The sequence below is a fragment of the Pelodiscus sinensis genome, chromosome 4, assembly GCF_052426305.1.
Source record: "Pelodiscus sinensis isolate ZL-2025 chromosome 4, ASM5242630v1, whole genome shotgun sequence".
In the NCBI taxonomy this organism is placed as follows: Eukaryota; Metazoa; Chordata; order Testudines; family Trionychidae; genus Pelodiscus; species Pelodiscus sinensis.
Genome location: NC_143055.1, coordinates 61,458,060 through 61,481,052, shown reverse-complemented (window position 1 = coordinate 61,481,052; position 22,993 = coordinate 61,458,060). Strand labels below are relative to the sequence as shown.

Here is a 22,993-nt window from a genome sequence, read left to right as displayed (position 1 = left end):
CTCTGCACTAGTTAGGCCTCAGCTGGAGTACTGTGTCCAGTTCTGGGCGCCACATTTCAAGAAAGATGTGGAGAAATTGGAAAGGGTACAGAGAAGAGCGACAAGAATGATTAAAGGTTTAGAGAACATGACCTATGAAGCCAGGCTTCATGAACTGGACTTGTTTAGTTTGGAAAAAAGAAGATTAAGGGGGGACATGATAGCGGTTTTCAAATATCTAAAAGGGTGTCACAAGGAGGAAGGAGAAAATTTGTTCCTCTTGGTTTCTGAGGACAGGACAAGGAGTAATGGGCTTAAAGTGCAGCAGGGGAGGTTTAGATTGGACATTAGGAAAAAATTCCTAACTGTCAGGGTGGTCAAATATTGGAATAAATTGCCAAGGGAGGTGGTGGAATCTCCCTCTCTGGAGATATTTAAGAACAGGTTAGATAGACATCTGTCAGGGATGGTGTAGACGGAGCCTGGTCCTGCCTTGAGGGCGGGGGGCTGGACTCAATGACCTCTTGAGGTCCCTTCCAGTCCTATTATTCTATGATTCTAGGATTGTGATCTTTTTATTCTTAAGTTTGCTAAACCAAAAAAAAAAAAAGAGGAAATGATCTTCTGACACTAAACATTTAACATTAAAAAAAAGTGTAAGAAAGAACTCATCCATGAAAAAAAAATGTATATACTCAACCATGCAAAGATAACAGCTATGGTAAAGGTCAGCATGGTCCACTTCCTCTCATAAACCATCTTGATTAATCTGAATTTTTTTTTTAAATCATGGCTGTTTCTATAGATACCTTTTGAATTATTTTTCTAACTTTTTTACATAATCATTTTTGGATAAGATACTATTTAGCTGATCAACATGTATTGCATCATACTTGTACAAATGGTTTCCATTTTGCTTTGTTCTCTCTCCCACAGTAAGGTGGCACAGGTATGTGAAATGAATAATATTTGTATCTGATCTGCAGATTTTGAAATTCTGAAAGGAAAAAGATTATCCATACTATATGTCACAATTTTGAAAACCTTGAAATGGATCCATGTAATCCATTTATTGATGGAAAGAATTAAAAGTATGATATGGAATGTCATAAGTTTACATGGAATGTCCCAAGGTGCTAGAATTTGCCAGTAAAACTTTTCCAAGCTGAAGAAAATTTACTATAGTTTAAAAACTCCCCATTAATTAAATGTTTGAGTCTCAAGAGCATTAATTATTCCAGAAAATCACTGTAATTTGCATTTAAGTAAATTAATGATATGCTTAAAGCTGCATTCTGTAAAGTGCCCAAGCATTATGGTAACCTTCTGTTATTGCAAATGCAGCTGTCTTTTATCTTTCTTGGGAGTTGACAGAATGCTGCCATATAAACAATTAAAGGTGGCCCTCAAAAACAGAATCATAGAATCATAAAACTGGAAGGAACCTCAAGAGATCATCACGTCCAGTGCCCTCACTCCTGGCAGGATCAACCATCATCTTCTAAACCATCCTTGATGGGTGTTTTTTTCTTAATTGCTCTTAAAAATCTCCAGCCATGGAGTTTCCACAGCCTCCCTAAGCAATTTATTCCAATACTTAACCACCCTGACAGCTAGGAAGTTTTTCTTAATGTCCATCCAAAACCACCCTTGGTGTAATTTAAGCTCGTTGCTTTTTGTTCTAGCCTCAGAAATTAAGGAGAATAATTTGTCCCTCCTCTTTGTAACAACCTTTTGGATACTTGAAAGGTATTATTATGTCCCCTCTGTCTTTTCTTTTCCAGATTAGAACTTATTTCTAATTTCAAAGGTGCACAAGGTTGATACAATAGCATAAACTCACACCATCATCAGTTTTCTAATTTCACTAGAGTTAATCTTTGAAAGTCATTAGACCAGATCCTTGCCCTTCCCCCTTCAATCAGGTTGCGTTGAACTCCTCAGGAAGTATATAAAGCATCTGTATGCTGTCATAATTGAACTACTAGGGATTCCTTTGGAAAAGGAGAATCGCAGCATAGCACAAAGCCAAGATAGTTGGATATATGCTGACACAGTGATACACTGCTATGATGACAGCCAAGTGAGGTTCTGATGCCCCAGCTCCTTCAGAATAACTGAGATGATCACAAAGGAACCCACTGCTCTGGAATGGCTTTGGGCTAAAATACTGCAGACTTGCTGTCTTTCAGAGCATGCTGCAAAGTTAATTTGTTTTACCTGGTCTTCAAGAGGAGTTAGGGGAGATTGAAATGCAGAATGGTGCATTTGAGGTGCTAGAGCTGTTATTATGGATGGGGTGGTTGACATTTCATGTAGTAAATTTAAGTAACTGAGCTTGTGTAAGATGCTTTTTTATTGTTTTAAGTGTCAAGAGGGAAAAGAACAGTGGGTATATCAGGGCTAAGATGAGATATGGCTGAACCACTTTACACTCCAGTAATGCCAGCTAGTAGTATGTTACCTAAGAGTGTGTCTAGACTACTGAGTTTTGTCGACAAAAGTGGACTTTTGTCGACAAAACTATACCTGCGTCTACACTACCGCTGAGTTCTGTCGACATAACGTCGACAGAACTCAGTAGTTTTGTCGACGCTAGTAAACCTCATTTTACGAGGCATAACACCTTCTGTCAACAGAGTTCTGTCGACAGAAGGTGTTATTGCCTGTAGGGTTGCGTCTAGACTACAGGGTTTTGTCGACAAAGCAGCTTGCTTTGTCGACAGAACTGAATGTGTCTAGATGCTCTATGTCGACAGAAGTTTTGTCGACAGATACTGTCGACAAAACCCTGTAGTCTAGACATACCCTAAGGGATAACTTCGGATCATGATGGTCAGCCTAGGCTAGTGAGTAGGCCATATGAGTGGCTTTCCTTCACCTCACTGGGTCACCAAGATTGTTGTAAACAGGATGGTCTCCCAGGATAGGGTAGTATTGCTAACTGCGCTCTTTTCAACCCCATTTAGTGTTACTTACTGGGAGAAGGGAGTACTTGCTATGGCTAAGCATTGCTTCTATATCCAATTCATTTCTACATTCTTTCCTTTTTTCCTTTCGGGGGAGAGTAGCAGTAAGCAGACACAGATCTACTCCAGATCCCAGCTGTATCCCCTCTGCAGTCCTCTCACTGCTTTGCTTCCTTTTTCCCCATCCATTTGGCCCCCAAACTTACCTCTCGCAGCATTCTATTACATTTTTTTACCTTTTGTGAGATCTTACTTCCAAATTCCAGCATCAGTTCTCAAAGGCACATTTGCCTGCCTAATTTTTTTGCTCCCCTTGGTATCTTTCCTCCTAATTCACACTTGTATCTCCTGACATCCTGCTCCTCCCTGGGTATTCCATGCCCTGAGCTCATTTGTCTTTTTCACTCCCTCTTCTACTCAGAAGTCACCCAAGGGAGTTGGGATGGAAATCAAAGAAAGTGACATTAGCAGCAGAGGAGCCGCTATAAGTTTATTGTGCTCTCATTGTTAATTGAGGAAGTATTCCAGACAATTTTAAAAGGTTTTAACATCTTGCAGAATGTGAATCCTTAATTTAATGTTTCAGGTTTTAAAAAAATCCTTTTTTTCCTGTTGAAAATGCAGTTTTATTGAACTGTAAACATACTGGAGGAATGTATTTATTGCAATACATTTTTTGACACGTGATAACACTGAATTATCTTGTTTTGATGACATAGGATAATTTGGAGAAGGTAAAACTAAATTCTGGGAAAATTATCTTCAGAATAAACAACAAACAAAATCCTCTTACTATTTCATAATATGCCTGCTTTGAAAACAAAAGTAAACATGCTAAAAAAAATCCTATTACCAGTGCTTTAGGTATCAATGTGAAAACTCTGAAAGACTTTATCTTATTACCTAGATATTTATAGAGCACCTAATCTCAGTGGTAGCAAGGTACAAAACAATGTATCTTAGTTCATGTACTTTTACCTTTTTTTTTTTTTTTTCATTTTTCAGTCCTTGGAAAATTACTTCATATAATATTGGTCTTTAAAGGTAAGCTAAGTAATAAAAATGAGATACCATCAACTAGATAATAATATCACAATGGCAACAATGATCAGCAGTATTATAAAGCTTCCATGCAGGGGGAAAGTGAGACGTGCCCGATTTCCATCATGAAAATCAGAAGATGATGGCTGTAATGTTTAGAAAAGCACTCATGAGTCGGGTTTGTTGACAAGGAGGCAAAATCACATTCATTAACTGCATAAATACCCCACTATGCCTAACTTTCCTCAAGCTTCTGAAAGTGTCTATTGTAGTTCCTTCCCAGCAAATTCAGAGGTTTAGCAATGCCATTAGCTCAGTCACCCCCATATTAAAAATTTCTGATCTCATTTGTATAGTCATTTAAATAATATCTATTCTTACAGTTCTCAGAGGTAGCTGTGTTTGTCTTGCTCCATATTTGTCATCTGAAGAAGTGGGTTGTGCCCATGAAAGCTCATGATACCATTTATATTTTTGTTAGTCTCTAATAGGGTTGCCAGATACTTTCATAAAAAAATACAAAACATAGCGGGGGAAAAAAAGAGGGGGGACCAAAGTTGTTGAGCAACAAAAAAAAAAAAAAGCACAAAATAAAAAAAAGTCACTGTGCCTTTAAATCCCTCCCCCACACCAGACACAGCAGGGGAAGAATGTCCCAGGTGGCCTTCCGTCCGAGAAAAACAGAAAATACCAGACATTTTCCATGTCCAGTATTTTCTGTTTTTTGTGGGGTTTTTTAACCAGACAGAGGCCGTAAATACCGGACACCTGGCAACCCTAGTCTCTAAGGTGCTACAGGACCACTCGTTTTTTAAGGACTTTTTTTAATCTATTCTTACAGTGCATCCAGAAGTTGTTTTTGTATTTTTGCCTCACATAAATCAGCCAGAAATCGATTCCTGATCTCACTTTGAGTTGGGAAAAATATATCCTTCTAACAGAAAGCCTGATCCAGTGCGTATTTGTGTCAATAAAAAATTCCCTTTGACTTCAGTGAATTCAAAAGTAGTCCTAGAATAAACAGTGCACTGTTTTCAAACACACCAGATTCCAGCTTTGTGTCCTTCCCTTAAAGGTCTTTCACAGTATGTATCTTCCAACTTATCTACACCTGTCTCGTCATTTTACCTACCATTCTCTTAGCTCTGCCATTGATACTAGCCCTGTATATCTTTCCGTTTTGCCTATAAATGTATTTGTGCTTCTCTCCACACTTCCCGAGTATGTAAATCCTTCTCTTATTAAGGCTGCTATTGTCTCTTCCTTCAGTTGCTCCTCATGATCCTCTTCTGAGTGTCCTACAAATGAATCAGCTCATAAATGTAAATTAGATTGTGTGGCAGTTGTAGGGTTGCCAACTTTGGTTGGATGAATTCCTGAAGATTTCATCATATGACATCTTTAATTAAAGATTAATCTTTTTGGTTGGATGAATTCCTGGAGACTCCAAGACAGGCCTAGAGGGATGGCCATCCTAAGCAGTTGGGAATAACTGGGTTTTTTAAAAAAAAATCTTTCTGATGATTTTGAACTATCAGAAACCATCAAGGTTACACAAAGTATACAAAAGTGAATCAGTGTAACTACATGGTCTTATTTCCTTCATCCTCTCTTCCCCTTCTCCTTCCTGTCACAGTCAGTTTGTTGCTTCTTGTTTCAAGTTCGATTTTTAAGATGTTTAGGCCAAGGGCTATGTCTTTCTGAGATTGGCACAGCCTCTAGCAGAATGGGACCTCTGTCCTTTTGTGGCCATTTTGTGTTGTTGAATATTGATTGTTTCCCTTTAGTATTGTTTGAGCTCATGTATATAAGGATATAATGCCTTTCACCCCAAAGTTTCTGATCGCATTTTACAAATTATTTGTATACAGCATCATTGAAACGTAGTCACTTCTGAGGTAGAAATGAGGACAGGTAAGAGGGAGGAAAGAAATATAAAAGAATTTTCCTAAAATTAATAAATATCACATAAGCTTTCACTTAAACAGGTAGATGAAATGTACACGAAGTTATCTTTCATTAGTATTATGTAAGTTATGTCACAAAAACAAGTTTATGATTTCCTGGGAATAAACAGCAGCAGCACAGGATTTTCTAGGGTGAAATTCATCCCTTGTTGTACGCCAGCACCCCACTGACAGTAAAAATGAGTTTTAATCTAAATGAGAAGCAGGCTCAAAAGGTTTATCCTAAAATTTCATTCATTTGAATAATCATATTTCAGGATTTATACTACCAAAATACATAAGAAATGTCAGTAATGAAAGGGTTAAAATAGGGGAAGTGTATAGAAGTGACACTGCAGCTAGACATATGATAATAGAAAAACTGAGAATATGTGCAACCTCACCCTACTGCTTCTTTCCAAAGCACTTCAACGGCAATAGAATTAAGCTGACAAAAATTCTGGTTTTGTTCGTTGTGCTGCTTTTTCTGGGAAACACTGTTTGTGCAGTGGCACTAGAGGCATGATTCTTCGTCTAGAATGGTGGAGTTGTCTTGAATAGGAATGAGAGGAGAGCGAAATGGTTTCTCTCTTCATCCTGCCACATGCCCCTTTTGTGTCTTTCCACTTAATATTTCACCAACAGGAATTGTTAGTTTCTAATGCATAGGATGATCAAGAATTATATATTCAATTGAAACGTAGGACAGGAAGGGACCTTAATCTAGTCCCAGTGCCTTTCAGTGAGGCAAGGTAAGCATTATCTAGACTATCTCTGGCAGATGTTTGTCTAACCCGTTCTTAAAATCCACTGACAGACATTCCAAAACCTCCCTAGGTAATTTGTTCCAGTGCTTAGCTGCTCTTATGGCACAATCCAGGATCAAGGGAGACCAGAAAAATACATAAGGGAAACAGAAAGGGATATCAAAATGGGGAGCTAGCTTTAGTGAAAAGGAAAAAAAAAGAAAAGAGACGTGCACTGTACGCTTTAGGGTGGAGATTGTGTTTCTTTTAGTAATCTAGTTAATACGGAAATAATTTTGTACAATTTTGTAATCCCTCAGTATTTAAAAAAAAGGGGGGGGGTGGGGAGATAGAAGAGATTTTTCCTCCCTCTTCCCATAGATAAAAATGAAACTAAAAGCCTATGTAATTTCAGGTTATGTTGTGTCAGTTTGCTTTATCCCTAAAATCAATTATGGATCAGTAGCAAAAGAAGTGAGAGACAACTGGGGTAGCCAAAAGCGTGGAACTAGTTTAAAAGACCTGTGGTATTTAATGTAGGGATGCCTATTCATCGCAGTTAACTCATTAAAACAAATTAACTTGATTTAAAAAATTAATGCCAATTAATTGTCATTTTACTCTAATTATTAAACACTGTTAGAATGCCATTCTGTAAAAAGATAAACAAAAGAAGTAGCATTTTTCAATTCACTTCATACAAATATTGTATTGTAATTTTTCATAAAAGTGTAACTTACAATTATAGACCTTTTTTTACATAACTGCACTGAAAAAAAAATAAGAACCTTTATAATTAGAACAAAAAACATTAGAAACTAGAACTTGCAAGTCCATTTAGTCCTACTTCTTATTCAGCCAATTGCTAAGAGAAACAAGTCTGTTCACATTTATGGGAGATAATGTTGCTCACTGTTTGTTTACAACATTACCTTAAAGTATGAATGTTTTAAAAATAATAATATAAAGTGAGCACACTAACTTTGTATTGTGTGTGTTATAATTGAAATCAACATATTTGAAAATGTAGAAAAAATCCAAGTATATATAATCAATTTAAAGTGGTATTCTGTGATTCTTTAACTGTGTGATTAAAACTGTGATTAATTGCAGTTATATTTTTAAATTTGTGATTTTTTTAATTTTGTGATTAATATATTTAATCATCTAACAGCCCTATTTTAATCATGATCACTTTGTCTAGTCTTTGTTTATGGTAGTCTTGGACCTATGACTGGGAGATTGTTTTTGCTACCCTTAAGATTTTTTTGGGGGGGAGGTAAAACTCAGGCCATTTTTTTCTTTCAATTTAAATGTGATTAAAAGAACATCATTTAAAACTGGTGCTATGTCTCCTGGCTCATCTACTGCATATTTGAGAGAGTTTGTCTGTGAGCGAGCAAGTCTGTCAAGAACTCCTCTTAAACGGTAAGGGTTAGGGTTTGGTACGCAGCTTCCTCTTACCATAACTTAAGGCAAGGTAAGGGTTTGGTTGTGCAAGGGGATGGGGGTCATAAAACCATACAGAAAAGATACAGAATAAAGCAGACAGATGAAAGGGGCTGGCCTGGGGCATCCTCTCTTCCCCCATGGCTGCCCCAGCCCCGAGCCTCCCACCTTCCTGGCATCCTGGGGGGAGGAAAGACTGCAGTGAGAGAAAACTGGGGTAGTCCTTTCTCCCCTGGGGAGCCTGCATACTGAACTCCTCATCCCCACTCTAGAGCATTGATTTACATGAAGAAAAACAAAAATTAATTGAGTTAAAAGACCCAAGCAATGCCAGGTGTAAATCTTCTAGTTCTCCTATATTTTCTTTTTGTATTACAGATCCCAATTTCTATCAGAGCAACTTTAAGATTAATGGCCTTGATAAGTTGAATGAAACATTTTATTGCCAGATTATAATGGATTTTCAATATGTATCAAAATTATGATACATACACAATGACAGTACTTATTAAAGATGAGCTTTGAATTTTTTTCTTTATGCTCTCACTTGATTTAGTTTGCCACTAGAAACATATGCAGAGTACTTTGATATGAGAACCTCTTCATTGACAAAATAGAAGTAATCTGCAAAGGTTTTGTGAATTTCTGATTCATTTACAATAAGAAGAGAGATGCACTGAAGATATTTCTAATGTATGTTCACTGAATATATTAATAGTACTGTTCATCCTACCATCCAATTTATATGTAGCTATATTATGAAAAATGGCCAAGCATCATTTCTCAGATATACTGTCTCAGATAATGTTTTCATAGCCTATCTTTAAAACAAGGCAGCAAATACATAAGTGTATTTGAATTGCACATCTTGTTATCTGAGATGTGCCAGAATCCGAGTCTTCACTTTGAAACTCACATGTTTGCACCAATTGGGAAAAAATGTTTGTACTAACAATCATTTTGTTAAGGGAGGAATTCTGCAAGTATGTGTTATATAGAGGCATTTTGAAAAACAATATACCCGTATATACTCGAGTATAAGTCGACCCGAATATAAGCCAAGGCACCTAATTTTACCCCAAAAAACTGGGAAAAAGTATTGACCCGAGTATAAGCCTAGGGTAGGAAATGAGGCAGCTACTGGTAAATGTAAAAAATGAAGATAGATACCGGGTCTAGCCCCGGAAGTCGGGGCGAAAGCTGCTCCGGTGCCCCTGGTCTGCTGGAGACCGTCTCCAGCAGACCAGGGGCACCGGGCGGGTTCCCGCGCTTCTGAGGCTTTGCCAGAGCAAAGCCTCAGAGGCGCGGGACCCCCCGCGGCTGCGGCTTCAGTCCGGGAGCCAGCAGTCCGGGAGCCAGCAGACCACAGGCTCCCGGACTGAAGCCGCAGCCGCGGGGGGGGGGGTCCCGCGCCTCTGAGGCTTTGCCAGAGCAAAGCCTCGGAGGCCCGGGGAACCGCCGCTGCTGCCGCTTCAATCTGGGTGCCTGTGGTCTGCTGGGGACCGTCCCCAGCAGACCACAGGCTCCCGGACTGAAGCCGCAGCTGCGGGGGGTCCCACGCCTCTGAGGCTTTGCTCTGGCAAAACCTCAGAAGCGCGGGAACCCGCCCGGCGCCCCTGGTCTGCTGGAGACGGTCTCCAGCAGACCAGGGGCACCGGAGCAGCTTTCGCCCCGACTTCCGGGGCTAGACCCGGCTAGACCCAGCCAGCGGCAGAGACGCGCTGAGCCTGCCCGCCTCAGTTCTCGAGATGCTGACTCGAGTATAAGCCGAGGGGGGCATTTTTCAGCACAAAAACTGTGCTGAAAAACTTGGCTTATACTCGAGTATATACGGTAGGCCATATCCTGCCATCAGATTTTATAGAAAGCATAACTATGAAGTTCAGTGTATGGTTCCATATTTTAGATGGAAATAAATTACTGAATAAAACTGTAGCAATAGTGACCAAGATAAATATTGTCTGAACTGAGATGCATGCCATATGAAGCACAGGTGAAAGGTATGTTTTCAACTGAGCATGGGGCATTTCCTTCTACAACAAGGGTTTCCTAAAAGTTATTACATTGGAAAGTGAAAGGAAATGATGAAAATGTATTCTGTAGGCCATAGAACCAAAATGATATGGGAAGGGATGCAATTAAAACTAAAGAAGATTGACATCAGAAGAGAAAATTCCAGCTGATCGAGAGCTTAAGGTCAAGAGTCTGAGACGATGATAATCATTACCACTGAGAGTCTGTCATTGTGGGAAAATAAGATCATCTGCTGCAGCCAGTTAGGTTAAGTAGGCCAAGGAGTCTGACTCTGGGCCAGTTCTACCTTTCACTTATTAATTTGGTCTCACCTTTTGTGGTCACTGACCATATGAGGTGATTTTCTTCAGGTGAGTGGTTGAGAGAATTTATGAGAGTCCACAGTGCTTGGTGAGTGAGCTTAGCTTCCTCCCCTCCTCCCCCCCAAAAAAAACTTCACCGTGTTTGCCATTCTCATGAGAAATTTGGGAGGTTGTTTGAGTGGCTTTGCTATGGAACTTGGACTGCATGAGGAAGATCAGAAAGAAATAGCAGCAGTATGAGTGTTTGTGGGTGTTCAGAGAAAAATCAGAGAAGCTCTGACCAGCCAAAGAGAGTGGGATTGCCCTCTAGCTTTTTATCTAATGTCTTCAAGGGCAATTTTATTGTTAGACCACTAGACAGAAGAAAATTCTTGTTCTGTTACTGACAAGCTTGAATGAGAAAATTCACCTGAACTCACCAACAAATTGTAGCAATATTGGCTATCATAAAAAATGAAAAATAACCTCAGAATGCCCCCAGGTGATGCCTAGGGTGATGTTGCTGAGTCTTGTGCCCCGATAAGGACGTAGTGACATTTGACATTTTTTGCAGAAGAGATTGTGTTTAATAAAATACTGCTGTAATGTGTTCTCATATGCTATGATAGAAAATGAAGGGCCCATATTACAATCCAGCATGAAATGGAATATATGGTAAACTACTGAAAGAGCAGAGTCAAAGGCAGATGGAGTATTTGAGAGATTATGGAAATGAGGATTTAACACGGGGAGAAGAGATTTTTGCTGTGTAATGAATGAATATGAGAAATGAAAGATGGTAACAGAAGTGAAGAAAGCAGGAATGCTGGCAAGAGTGATGGAGCTAAATCACCAAAGCAGCTAGATGTTTTGGAGTGGCATAGAAAGCTGGCATTCAGCCTTTGAAAACTATCAGAGCTGTTGCCACATTGAATGAGATCAGAGAGTGCCTCAAAGTAATCACAGTACAGTGTGTTGATATTGGATTGTGATGGTTGTGCTGCAAGCTTGTTCTATTCAGTGATTAAGCAGCCCCATCAGCATTTTTCACCCACCTCTTTCTCATGGTTGCTGAAAGGGAGGAATATCCTCACTGGGTCTCTGAGAATAAAGAGCATCTCCCTTCTATTTTTCCCCGCTTCTACCCACTGTCCAGCTTATTGAGAGAAAGCAAGTTGTCCCACTGTTGCTGGGAGAAATAAGAGTTTCCCCTGTATATCTCCTCACATTCTAGCTTTGAAAAACAGTGCATCTGTGTCTCATTCTTTCCCTCCTTGCTATCCAATTCTAACTACAAAGGGATGGAAAAGCTGTCTTTTCCCATGCCACCTATGAGTTTGCTCAGCATGTCCTCAGCCAGCATGCCAGTATTATGAACTAGCTGTCAAGTTCCAAATATCTTTTAAATTCAGCCTGTCTCCCAATCTAAAAGTGATCATAGAATCCTAGAGCTGGAAGAGACCTCAGGAAGTCATCAAGTCCAACCCCCTGCTCAAAGCAGGACCAACCCCAACTAAATCATCCCAGCCAGGGTTTTGTCAAGACGAGACTTAAAAACATCTAGGGATAGAGATTCTACCGCCTCCCTTGGTAACCCATTCCAGTGCTTCACCACTCTGCTAGTGAAATAGTTTTTCCTAATATACAACCTAGACCTCCCCCACTACAACTTGAAACCATTGCTCCTTGTTCTGCCATCCGTTACTACTGAGAACAGCCTCTCTCTCGCCTCTTTGGAACCTTTCTTCAGGTAGTTGAAGGCTGCCATCAAATCCCTCCTCACCCTTCTCTTCTGCAGATTAAATAAGCCCAAATCCCTCAGCCTCTCCTCACAGATCAAGTGCTCTAACCCCCTAATCATTTTGGTTGCCCTCCTCTGGACCCTCTCCAATAGGTTCACATCCTTTCTATAGTGGGGGGCCCAGAACTGGATGCAGTACTCCAGATGTGATCTCACTAGTGCCGAATAAAGGAAAATAATCACTTCTCTAGCTCTGCTGGCAGTGCTTCTCCTAATGCACCCTTATATGCCATTAGCCTTCTTGGCTACAAGGGCAGACTGTTGACTCATATCCAGCTTCTCATCCACTGTAATCCACAGGTCCTTTTCTGCTGAACTGCTACTTAGCCAGTCGGTCCCCAGCTTGTAACAATACTTGGGATTCTTCCATCCCAAGTGCAAGACTCTGCACTTGTCCTTGTTGAACCTCATCAGCTTTCTTTTGTCCCAGTCCTCTAATCTGTCTAGGTCACACTGGACCCTAGCCCTCCAAAGTATCTACCTCTCCCCCTCGCTTAGACTTCTGTAATGCTGACATGATGTCATTTGATCTAAAGTGAAAGGAAAGTTGTTACATTTGGTTCAGTTTCCTACCTGCCAAATCTTAAAGATGAGACTGAATATATGATGAAGACCCATAACAAGGGATGTACAATATATTTATATTTAAAACTCAAAGAAATCATGTCGAATTAATATATAGTTGAGTGTAAAATGTAAGTCCACGTCTTAATGTTCAATAGCAGCCACAGTTTCCTATTTTTAAAAACTTTTTTCTCCTACTGCTGTATGAAAATTATACACAAATAGGAGAAATGGACTATAATGAAAGGAAACTGATATATACAAAGTACTGTCAAATTTAAACGCAACCTATCTGAAAAGCTAGAGAATTATCTTTAACCTAATCTCTTTCGGTTACAGTAATCCTATGTGGTATTTATGATAGGTAAAGCAAATATCCAAGCATATTGATTTTAAGATGATGGTTTAAAACGAGGTGGAAATCATTACCTCTGAGTAGAGAGCATTTTCTGTTACCCCAGTCCCAGAATTCTTTGAGAGAACAGGGGTTTTTTTGTGGACATTGTAAGTACTTTGGGTGTAAAGTGTATGATGTCCCTTGAATTTAAGGATATTAGAGAACAGCATGAGAAAGACAGGACACTTTATAGAATCAGAATGTATTTGGTGTTTTCAGTAACAGAAAAAGATGAGAGGGCCATGCGCATCCTTTGGGGACATGCTGAAAGCTGTTGCACTTGTATCACTCTGAATGAATTGAATTTGAAGGTAACCAGTATTGCATACCTAATGCTTTGGGAAAGCCACTGTTGAGACAATGACATTTCTTAAATTAATTCCGTAACACGGTCTTTATGATCAGTTAGGCAGAAAGTGCAACTTTACTCACATGTACAGGCAGTCCCCGGGTTACGTACAAGATAGGGACTGTAGGTTTGTTCTTAAGTTGAATCTGTATGTAAGTCGGAACTGGCGTCCAGATTCAGCCGCTGCTGAAACTGATCAGTTTCAACAGTGGCTGAATCTGGTCGCCAGTTCTGACTTACATACAGATTCAACTTAAGAACCCCAGGCATCCCCAAGTCAGCTGCTGCTGAAACTGATCAGCGGCTGATTCCAGGAAGTCCGGGGCAGGGGCTTCCTGTAGTCAGCCACTGGTCATTTTCAGCAGCTGCTGACTAGGGGACACCTCGGGCAGAGCAGCTGGGGTGCTGCTGGGTTGGTCCAGTGGCACCCAGAGCGGTGCTACGGGACCAACCGGCAGTGCCCCAGCTGCTGTACCACAGGCGTCAGGAGCAAAGCCGCGGAGCACGGGGGCAGCGGGACAGCCCAGACGCGCCGTGGCTATCCTGCTGCCCCCGGGCTCCGCGGCTTTGCTCTGCTCTGCTCCCCGTCCCCCAGGTCTGCAGACCAGGGGGAGGGGGAGCAGAGTAGAGCAGAGCAGAGCGGCGGAACGCGCGGCCAGCTGACAGCCCAGACGCGGCTGGGCTGTCAGCTGGCCGCGTGCTCCGCTCTGCTTCCCCCCCCCCCATGGTTTGCAGACCAGGGGAGGGGGAGCAGAGCAGAGCAGAGCGGCAGAACGCGCGGCCAGCTGACAGCCCAGAAGCATCTGGGCTGTCAGCTGGCCGCGTGCTCCGCTCTGCTCCCCCTCCCCCTGGTCTGCAGACCAGGGGGAGGGGGAGCAGAGCGGAGCGGAGCAGAGCAGAGCAGAGCGGCAGAACGCGCGGCCAGCTGACAGCCCAGAAGCATCTGGGCTGTCAGCTGGCCGCGTGCTCCGCTCTGCTTCCCCCCCCCCCCCATGGTTTGCAGACCAGGGGGAGGGGGAGCAGAGCGGAGCAGAGCAGAGCGGCAGAACGCGCGGCCAGCTGACAGCCCAGACGCTTCTGGGCTGTCAGCTGGCCCCGCGTTCCGCCGCCGCTTTGCTTCCTCTCCCTGGTCTGCTCGAGACCAGGGAGAGGAAGTGGCCCGTTCGTAACTGCGGATCCGACGTAAGTCGGATCTGCGTAACTCGGGGACTGCCTGTATAGGAAGAATTAAGTGTAAAACATAAAACACATGTGGAATTGTAACTTAGTCTTACTCATGTTACCATCTCTCATCCAACTGATCTGAAATCTTGATGCCCTCATAGAGACTGGCTGCTACTTTTCCATTCAGATCTGTTCTGCCAGCATCTAAGGCAGCTACTGAAACCGAAGATTCTTTAGGCTCCTGAAAACACCTATTTCTGAAGGAAAAGCTATAACTAAGTGTTTTAGCAAAATGTTCTTTTAACATAACATGCCTTATTTTAGTTTTCTCCAGATCATTCCTCTAATGTCTTCAGTACTGTGCATGTCACACAGGATATATAAATTAACATGACAATGGAAAAGGCACATTTCAGAAATCATGTTTACTTCCATTATAGATGTTTTATATACATATTGAACACTCAATAGATATAATTATCACAAAGAAATATATGTGGGACAGGAAAATAGAGTATATATGACTTAATGGAATACAGCAGTTCTCACTGTGGTCCATGGACACAGACAGCTCACTGGTCTCCTATGTTGGTTATCCTTATTTACAGCGAAGTTTCAGAAAGCTAGCTAAAAATGCAGTAAGTATTTTTCTAATATTACTCTTAGTAACAGAAGAAATGTTGAGCAGGCAGGTAAGATGCATAATCATGGATGGTAGGGGAAATGGATCCCTGAGACAATCACTCTAAAGGTATGGTCCATGCCATGAAAGCTTTTGGGAATTCCTCATGTAACAGTGAAATAAATCTACTGATACTAGAAAGCGAGTGCAGAATGCTAAGGAGTGACACCATCATGCATGTTTCCTTGAAACAGCAAATTAGATGTGCAATATGATTTTGCTTCCGTTTCAAAGAATAATATACAGAGCTGGAGATCCATCTGCTTGCTCTTGTTGTCATCACTGAACCTCCTGTATGTTAAAAAGGCTTTTGATTACTTCAAAGTAGGTTTGAATTCTTCATTGTGCATATAGCACGTACAAAAAGCAGATGTTCCTTACCGTGTCAGTGGCTGATATTTCTGTTTGTTTTATTTGTAAGAGAAAACAATTTGTTCTTATGACTTATTTTATTTTGCACCATGTTTTATTTTAGCTATGACAGCGAGGGTCGTCTCACAAATGTTACATTTCCTACTGGAGTGGTCACTAACCTTCACGGGGAAATGGAAAGGGCCATTACAGTGGACATTGAATCATCTAGCAGAGAGGAAGATGTCAGCATCACGTCAAACTTATCCTCCATTGATTCTTTCTATACAATGGTTCAAGGTACTGTAAATAAAAACAACAGGTATCTATAATCAGATACTAAACTGCAAGCCTGTTTTATTTCAGTGCATAATGTATTCAGAACAGTTGCACAAATAGGTATATTAGCACAGCAGCTGTTAGTGAAAATATTGCAGTTCAAGGACCTTAGAGGCAGGGAGTAGATATGAGAATGTAATTAATTCTATTATCTAACCAACAAGCTCTTGGTTTTGGAAACAACTTTGGGATCAGGCATAGAGGGTACTTGGTCTGCCAATAAGTAATTAAAGACCATGAGAGTTAGCATGGGTGGGGACAGAATTGGTTAGAAATGGTTTGTAGTTGGATCTGAAATTTAAGGTAGTGTATGAAGCTGTAGCAGCATGTTCTACTAGGGATGTGTAAGTGTAAACATGCACACGGTTAACAGATGAGCCTAGGCTCATCAGTAACCTTCATGATTACATACAGCCACCCAGCTCCCCTACCACTCTGCTATCTCTGTATCAGAGGCAACATCTGTGGGGAGGAGGGCAGGTGGGAGCTGGTTCGCTCGGGGAACCGTAGGGACTGCCTGCTTCTGCTCTCCCCCTGCCACTCCCCCCCGCTCCCGTGCTGCTGCCTCTGTATCAGCGCAAAGAAAGGGGGGAGGGAAAGTGGGAGCCACTCCTCATGGGGATCCAGCTTAAAAGCCGCCTGCCCTTCCACACTGCTGCCTCTGTATCGGGGGGAAAATGATACCTGTGGTTCAGGTGCCTAATTCCAGAAGAGGATTCATGGCTATAAATTCTGATTGGAAGGAATTACCTCCTCGTAGCCTATCAATGAGACATTTAAGTCTCTTTGTGGATCTAGGATCTTTCCCTTTTCCTCTGCATTTCAGTGGTGCCTACCTTAGCTGGCTCCCTGCTCAGCTTCTATGAATCCCCTTTTTAAGCTCCTAACTCTCTACATACAATGTCCAGGAAATCTGGGCTGTCAATTCCACTGGATGGCAGAGGGCCTAGTGGTGGGGCACTGAGCATTGATGTGCTTAAGTTCCCTTTGTGAATGCAGCCCTTAGGTACTTTTTAAAATCTCACCCTGCATTTATTAGTCAAATAAATGTCAGTATGAAAAAAGCCAGGTTTTTTAACCCATGTAAGTAAAGTTTTATACTTTGTTTCATTTTTAGATCAATTAAGGAACAGTTACCAGATTGGCTATGATGGCTCCCTCAGAATTATCTATGCCAGTGGCATGGATTCACACTACCAGACAGAACCACATGTTTTAGCTGGCACAGCCAATCCAACAGTAGCAAAAAGAAACATGACTCTGCCAGGAGAGAATGGACAAAATTTGGTAGAATGGAGATTCCGAAAAGAACAAGCCCAGGGAAAAGTCAATGTGTTTGGCCGAAAGCTAAGGGTGAGTACATGTTCAAATATTCATGAGACCAACAGCATTTGGTGTGGATGAGTGGTAACATTGGCGTGATTCAATGAGCATTGGCATTCCACAGCTGAAGAACAAGTAGCATCTATAGTACCAGAGTACAACTGAAAGTAGCCATGCTGACTACTTTCCCTATTGGGCAGAATTTTTCTTCCTTTAATTGCTCGTCTTTTCCATGGGTTCCCTTTGTTGAGCTTGCCATCTAATATCATGGAATGAATCAGCATTTATTACTAATAGTAGCTGTAGTATTGTACTGCCTAGGAGCCCAAGTTATGGGCTAGGATCCCATTGTGGTAGGATTGACATACAGAGCAAAAGATTATAGGCTGCCTCCACAAGCTTATAGTCTAAGTATAAGAAAAGAAACAGCAGAGTTATCCAGACAGATGGAGGAAAACAAGGAAAGAATGAGACAGTATTGGTCTGTGGATAGGCTGTGGTCACAATTGACAAACAGAAGTATCGACAAGCTTTTTATAGAGATCCCATCAAAGGAGATGTTTGAGGAAGGATTCAAAGGTAAATAATGAGATATAAGTTGTACGTCCCTAAACCAGGATTCTCTGGTCCGGCAACATTCATGGTCCAACAGGACCACAGATGTTTCTGGATGAGGGAGTCCTGGAACAAGAGGGCCAGCAGCTGGGAGCTTGGTACACCCCAGCGAGTCTGGTGAGGGCGAGGCCTGGGAAACTCGGGTTGCCCGCCACCTGGCAGTCCAGGAGGGGAAGCCTAGCCAGAGCCGCATCAGTCCAGGAGGGAAAACCTGGCTGGGGCTGCATGCTGCCTGGCTGGCAGTGGGGCTGGGGCTGGCTAGAAGGCAGCCCAGCTGGGCCAAAGGAAATTCCCTTATTTGGGTCTTGTCAGGTACCAAGGGTGCTGGACCAGGGAGGTCCAACCAGTAGTTGTGTTTTTGGGAGGACCTTCCAAGTGGGACAGGTAACATAGGAGATGCTTATTTGAAAATGTAGGAAGGGGTTGTAGAGCTTGGCATTGTGGGTAATGGGAGGTGAGTGATGACATCAGTAACAAAAGAGAGGAGATAGATTGTGATGATAAATCACGAAGGGCTTTGAAAGTACATAGAACCATTTTAGGTTTGATGTGCTAGAGAAAGGGAACTCAGAGGAAAGATGCAAAGAGAGGAGTCATACAGTCAAAGGGATGGGCTAGGAAAATTATCTTTGTAGCAGCGTTCTGAATGAGGCAAGAATGCATTTGTCCAAGCCCAGTGTTGAATGTAATTGAGGCATGGGAGGATGAGAGCTCAGATGAGAATTTTGCAGTGCAGATGGACACGGCAAGGCCATATTTTAGCAATGTTATGCAAAAAAAATCTGCAAAATTTAGACATAACCTGAATGTGGGGAGAGAAGTGTCTAAGATGAAGATGACCCCATGTTACAGGCCTGTGTGAGAGGTAGAATGGTATTCTCCACAGTAACAGAGACAAGGAGGCAACAGGAAGGAGTGGGCAGTGGGGATCGATTGTGAGGTTTGTTTTGACCCTGTTAATTTTGAGTTGGTGATTAGACATTCACTAGGAGATGGCAGAGATTTCAATTTGAACAAAAGAAGACAAGTCTGGAGGGAGAGATAGATATATGGGTCATCAACAGAGAGATGTCAGTTGAATTTCAGTCTTTAATGTCATCAATTCCTGTATTTGAAGAAAGCTTTTTGTGTCTTTTGTAACACTTCCTAGTGAAATCCTACGATCTCATTCTTTTTTAAAAGACTAAAAGTTGTCACATCATACATATTTCTACAAGAAAAGTCTTAATTTTGTTTCCCCAAATTACCCTTTAATATTCACCTTTTTATATCTTGTTAGGGTTTTTTTTTTCCTCTCCTTATCTGGCAGTAGGCATATTGTGTTCAGCAGGCAAGCTATGATTTACGACAGCCATTTGATAAAGACAACATAGATTAAACACTGAGAATTGGGTTGCCAGGAGATCACCTCAAGACCACAATAGAGATCTGAATTATTATTGGAATTGCACCTAATTCTTTTAAATCAGTCCTTGGTAGTTCATCAAATAAAGGTGAATAACTTTTCTCAACTAGTTATTGATAACATGCAATTTTAAAAATTTCAAGAAGGACAAAGGACAAAGGAGAATTTCATAAGGGACAAACACACTTGTATCTCCTATTCTTCCTCCCCTCCCCTCTGGCCCCCCACATCCCAAGAAATATTGATTTTTTTTTTCTGACAAGGAGAAATGATTTACAGTGATGGTTCCTCAGGGCAGGCAAAATTTTACCTTGTTTTGGTACCTGCTATTTCTTGCTAAGGGAATGGAAAAGGGAAATCGTAAATTAAAAGAAAGGGACTTGGCCCAGACAGAAAGCTTTGTGCTTTTTTTCTTTTTTTAAAGTAATACTGTATTCAGCCTGAGGGTCACATTCCTTTTCTCCTTAGCATTGTAATTGTCATCTCCGCTGCTCCCACAAATGATTTGGTTTATCTGATTCATAGCCATTTCATTGTACAACAAAGTAGGTTAACAGACCATACTGAAGCATGTCAAATCTTCTTGGAGGCCAAGACACCCTAGATAGATGGAGGATAATATTATATGTATAGGGTTCTTTTGTCCAAAGAAAATATAACTTCAATCTGGCTTGATACCAAAAATATAATATGGCCAAATAAATCACAGAATGAACAAAAGAGCAATCCCAAATAATCCATCTCTCAGAAGTGGAGTGTTATGATACCCTTCAGACTTCCTTGCTGTAAGGCAATGGGGAAAGAAGAATAATCTGCAAGCTGCTACAGCCTTGCCAGGATTATAGAAAGATAGGGAGAATGTAGTGGGAAAGGCAAATAGGGGGAGAGATTTGTGAAAATGGGAAAAACAGAGAGAGATTACAAATTAGGATAAAATAATAGTAATCCAAGTGCAAATACCTTTGAGGGGGAGATAAGGCAGGAGGAGAAATGGAAGAGGCTGGTGAGAAAAATGCCTTGATGAGAAAGGAGAGGGGGAAAAGCCCTAGAGAAAAAAAGCTCAAATATTTTTTTAAAAATGTGTGTGAACACACACTATGAAAAGGCTGACGTGCAGTATGCATAGGAATGAAGGAGACAAGACAATGAGAAAATAAGGAAGAACAAAAACAGGGCACTCCTGACTTTTCTCTGTTAATATGTCAATAATAGTTTGCTGCAAAGAAGATAAATGTAAACAAAGACAAAATGTATTGTTGATGTACATGCTAGTAAATATACTTGCACAGTATTATTCTTGGTGCAGGTAACATGATGCATTTATCTAAGATTTTAATCTACTATTTTTAAATCTATCAATAATCCCAAAATAATTTTCAATTTAATCCACAAAGAGACGGACTCAGGATCTTCTTGTTATTTGCATAATCATGGAATATTGATAGATTTCTCCTGCTTTTATTGAGAGTTCTAAAGAACAAAAGAGAGTAGGCAGGAAGGGACAGAAGTACATCTAAAGAAGGCTCTGGAAGGCAGAGAGATAGAGAGCACTCCAGAAAAGCTAATTCCAACAAACCACTTGATCTCAAAGGAAAGAAAATGAAGTTAAAAAAAACCCAAAAAATGAAAACAATGAAAGTTGTCAAACAATGGAAGTGGAACAGATAGGATTCTATCGTATTCAAATTTAAACTAGTTTTAGAATCAGTCTTGATTTAACTAAAAAGTTAGCTCAACTAAGGTATGTCACTCAAGGATGTAAAAAGGAGCAGACAGCAATAAATCAATAGTAGAATTCTTCTTTCAACCCAGCAACCACCTCTTAGGGATGTGATGGGAGAACCCCTCAGTATAGATAGTGTCAGCTTATAAGAAGCCACAAAGGATGCGTGTCCACTATGTTAGGCAGGGAAAGGCTTTGCCTTCCCAAACAGGCAGGCATGGCCCTGCCCACACTCTGGCCCCAGAATGCCTGCTATAGGCATTCCGGGAGCGGAGTGTTACTGTTCCCAACGCGCACACGGCCTCCTCTCTCCCCGGTGCTCCAGGGCCAGAGGCTCAGGCTGCATGGCCTCTTTCCTCCCTGGAGTTCCAGGACCAGAAAGGCTCAGGCCATGTGGCCTTCTCCCTCCCCGGTGTTCCAGAGCTGGGAGGCTGGAGCCACGTACCCTCCTCCCTTCCTAGTGTTCCGGGACACAGATGCTGGAGCCACGCAGCTTTTCTCCTCCCTGGCGCTCCAGGACCAGAGAGGCTCAGGACACACTGCCTCTTCCCTCCCCGGAGCTCCAGGGCCGGGGAAGCCCGTCTCCCTGGTGGAGGGGGCCTTCTTTGGAGTTAAGGGGGCCAGGCTTGGCCCCGGAGCTCTGGAGAGGGAAGAGGCCATGCGGCCTGAACCTCACTGGCCCTGCAGCACCAGGGAGGGTCCTACCTGGCACAGTAACAAAAGTTTCAGAGGGTTAGCTATGTTAGTCTGTAACTGAATAAACTTAAAAAACAAATAGTATTGCAGCACTTCAGAGATTAACACCACATGTAGATGGTATCATGAGCTTTCGTGTGCACAGCCCTCTTCTAATAAATCGAGACCTTTTGCTCTATTTCCGCTTTAACAGTACAGTAAAACTCCGATGGTCCGGCATCTGATGGTCTGGCACTCCTGATGGTCCGGCACCATCAGGAACCCGGAAGTGCTCCGACCATTGGAGCTGCTCTGCCCCCAGCTTCCCCGATTCAGCCGCTGCTAAAACTGACCAGCGGCTGACTCCAGGAAGCCCGTGGCAGAGCAGCTCTGCCTCGGGCTTCCTGGAGTCAGCCGCTGATCAGTATGACTTGGGGACACCTGGGGCAGAGCAGCTGGGGTGCTGCTGGGTTGGTCCAGTAGCGCCAATGAGCGGCGCTGCGGGACCAACCCGGCAGCACCCCAGCTGCTCTGCCCCAGGCATCCCCAAGAGCAGCTGCGGTGCTGCCTGGTTGGTCTCACTGCACCAAGGGTTGGTGCTACCGGACCAACCCGGCAGCACTCCAGCTGCTCTGCTGCAGGCATCCCCGATTCAGCTGCTGCTGAAACTGACCAGCAGCGGCTGAATCAGGGACGCCTGGGGCGAGCCGGACTATCGGAAGGGGGGGCTATGAGGGGTCTGGGGTGGCATCCACCCCACCCCACCTCCATCATAGCCCCCCCTTCCGATAGTCCTGCAAATCTGATAATCCAGCACCCCCTGGGTCCTAAAGGTGCCGGATTATCAGAAGTTTACTGTAACAACAAACACAAACAGCCCGCATCTTAAACAACAGCTCAAGTTGTTCCTTTCAGCAAGTCAGAAAGGATGCCTGGCTAAGTACACTGAGGCACAGTACATTGCATAAAGCTACATTTTAACCACATGGCTACGAGGGATGTCAGTGTGTAGTTGACTATACAATTAACTGATAAGCCTGGGCATGCATCCCCACTCCCTTGCTGCCTCTGTTTCAGAGGTAGAAAGGGGAGGTGGTGGGAGCTTTTAAGCCGCCTCCTCACAAGCACTGGATCCCACAGAGCCATCTGCCTCTCCCCAG

General features: G+C 42.3%; 1 protein-coding gene across 20 annotated transcripts in view; it reads left to right on the top strand.

The window, feature by feature from the left end:
• The window catches only part of TENM3 (teneurin transmembrane protein 3), a 2,279,325-nt gene that overhangs the window by 2,238,212 nt on the left and 18,120 nt on the right, over positions 1-22,993 (top strand). For all 20 annotated transcript variants that reach the window (XM_075930245.2, XM_075930244.2, XM_075930249.2 and 17 more), the window contains 2 exons: positions 15,878-16,053; positions 17,210-17,445. In XM_075930245.2, the coding sequence (XP_075786360.1) occupies positions 15,878-16,053; positions 17,210-17,445 (412 nt within the window). The remainder of the gene's footprint in view (positions 1-15,877; positions 16,054-17,209; positions 17,446-22,993) is intronic.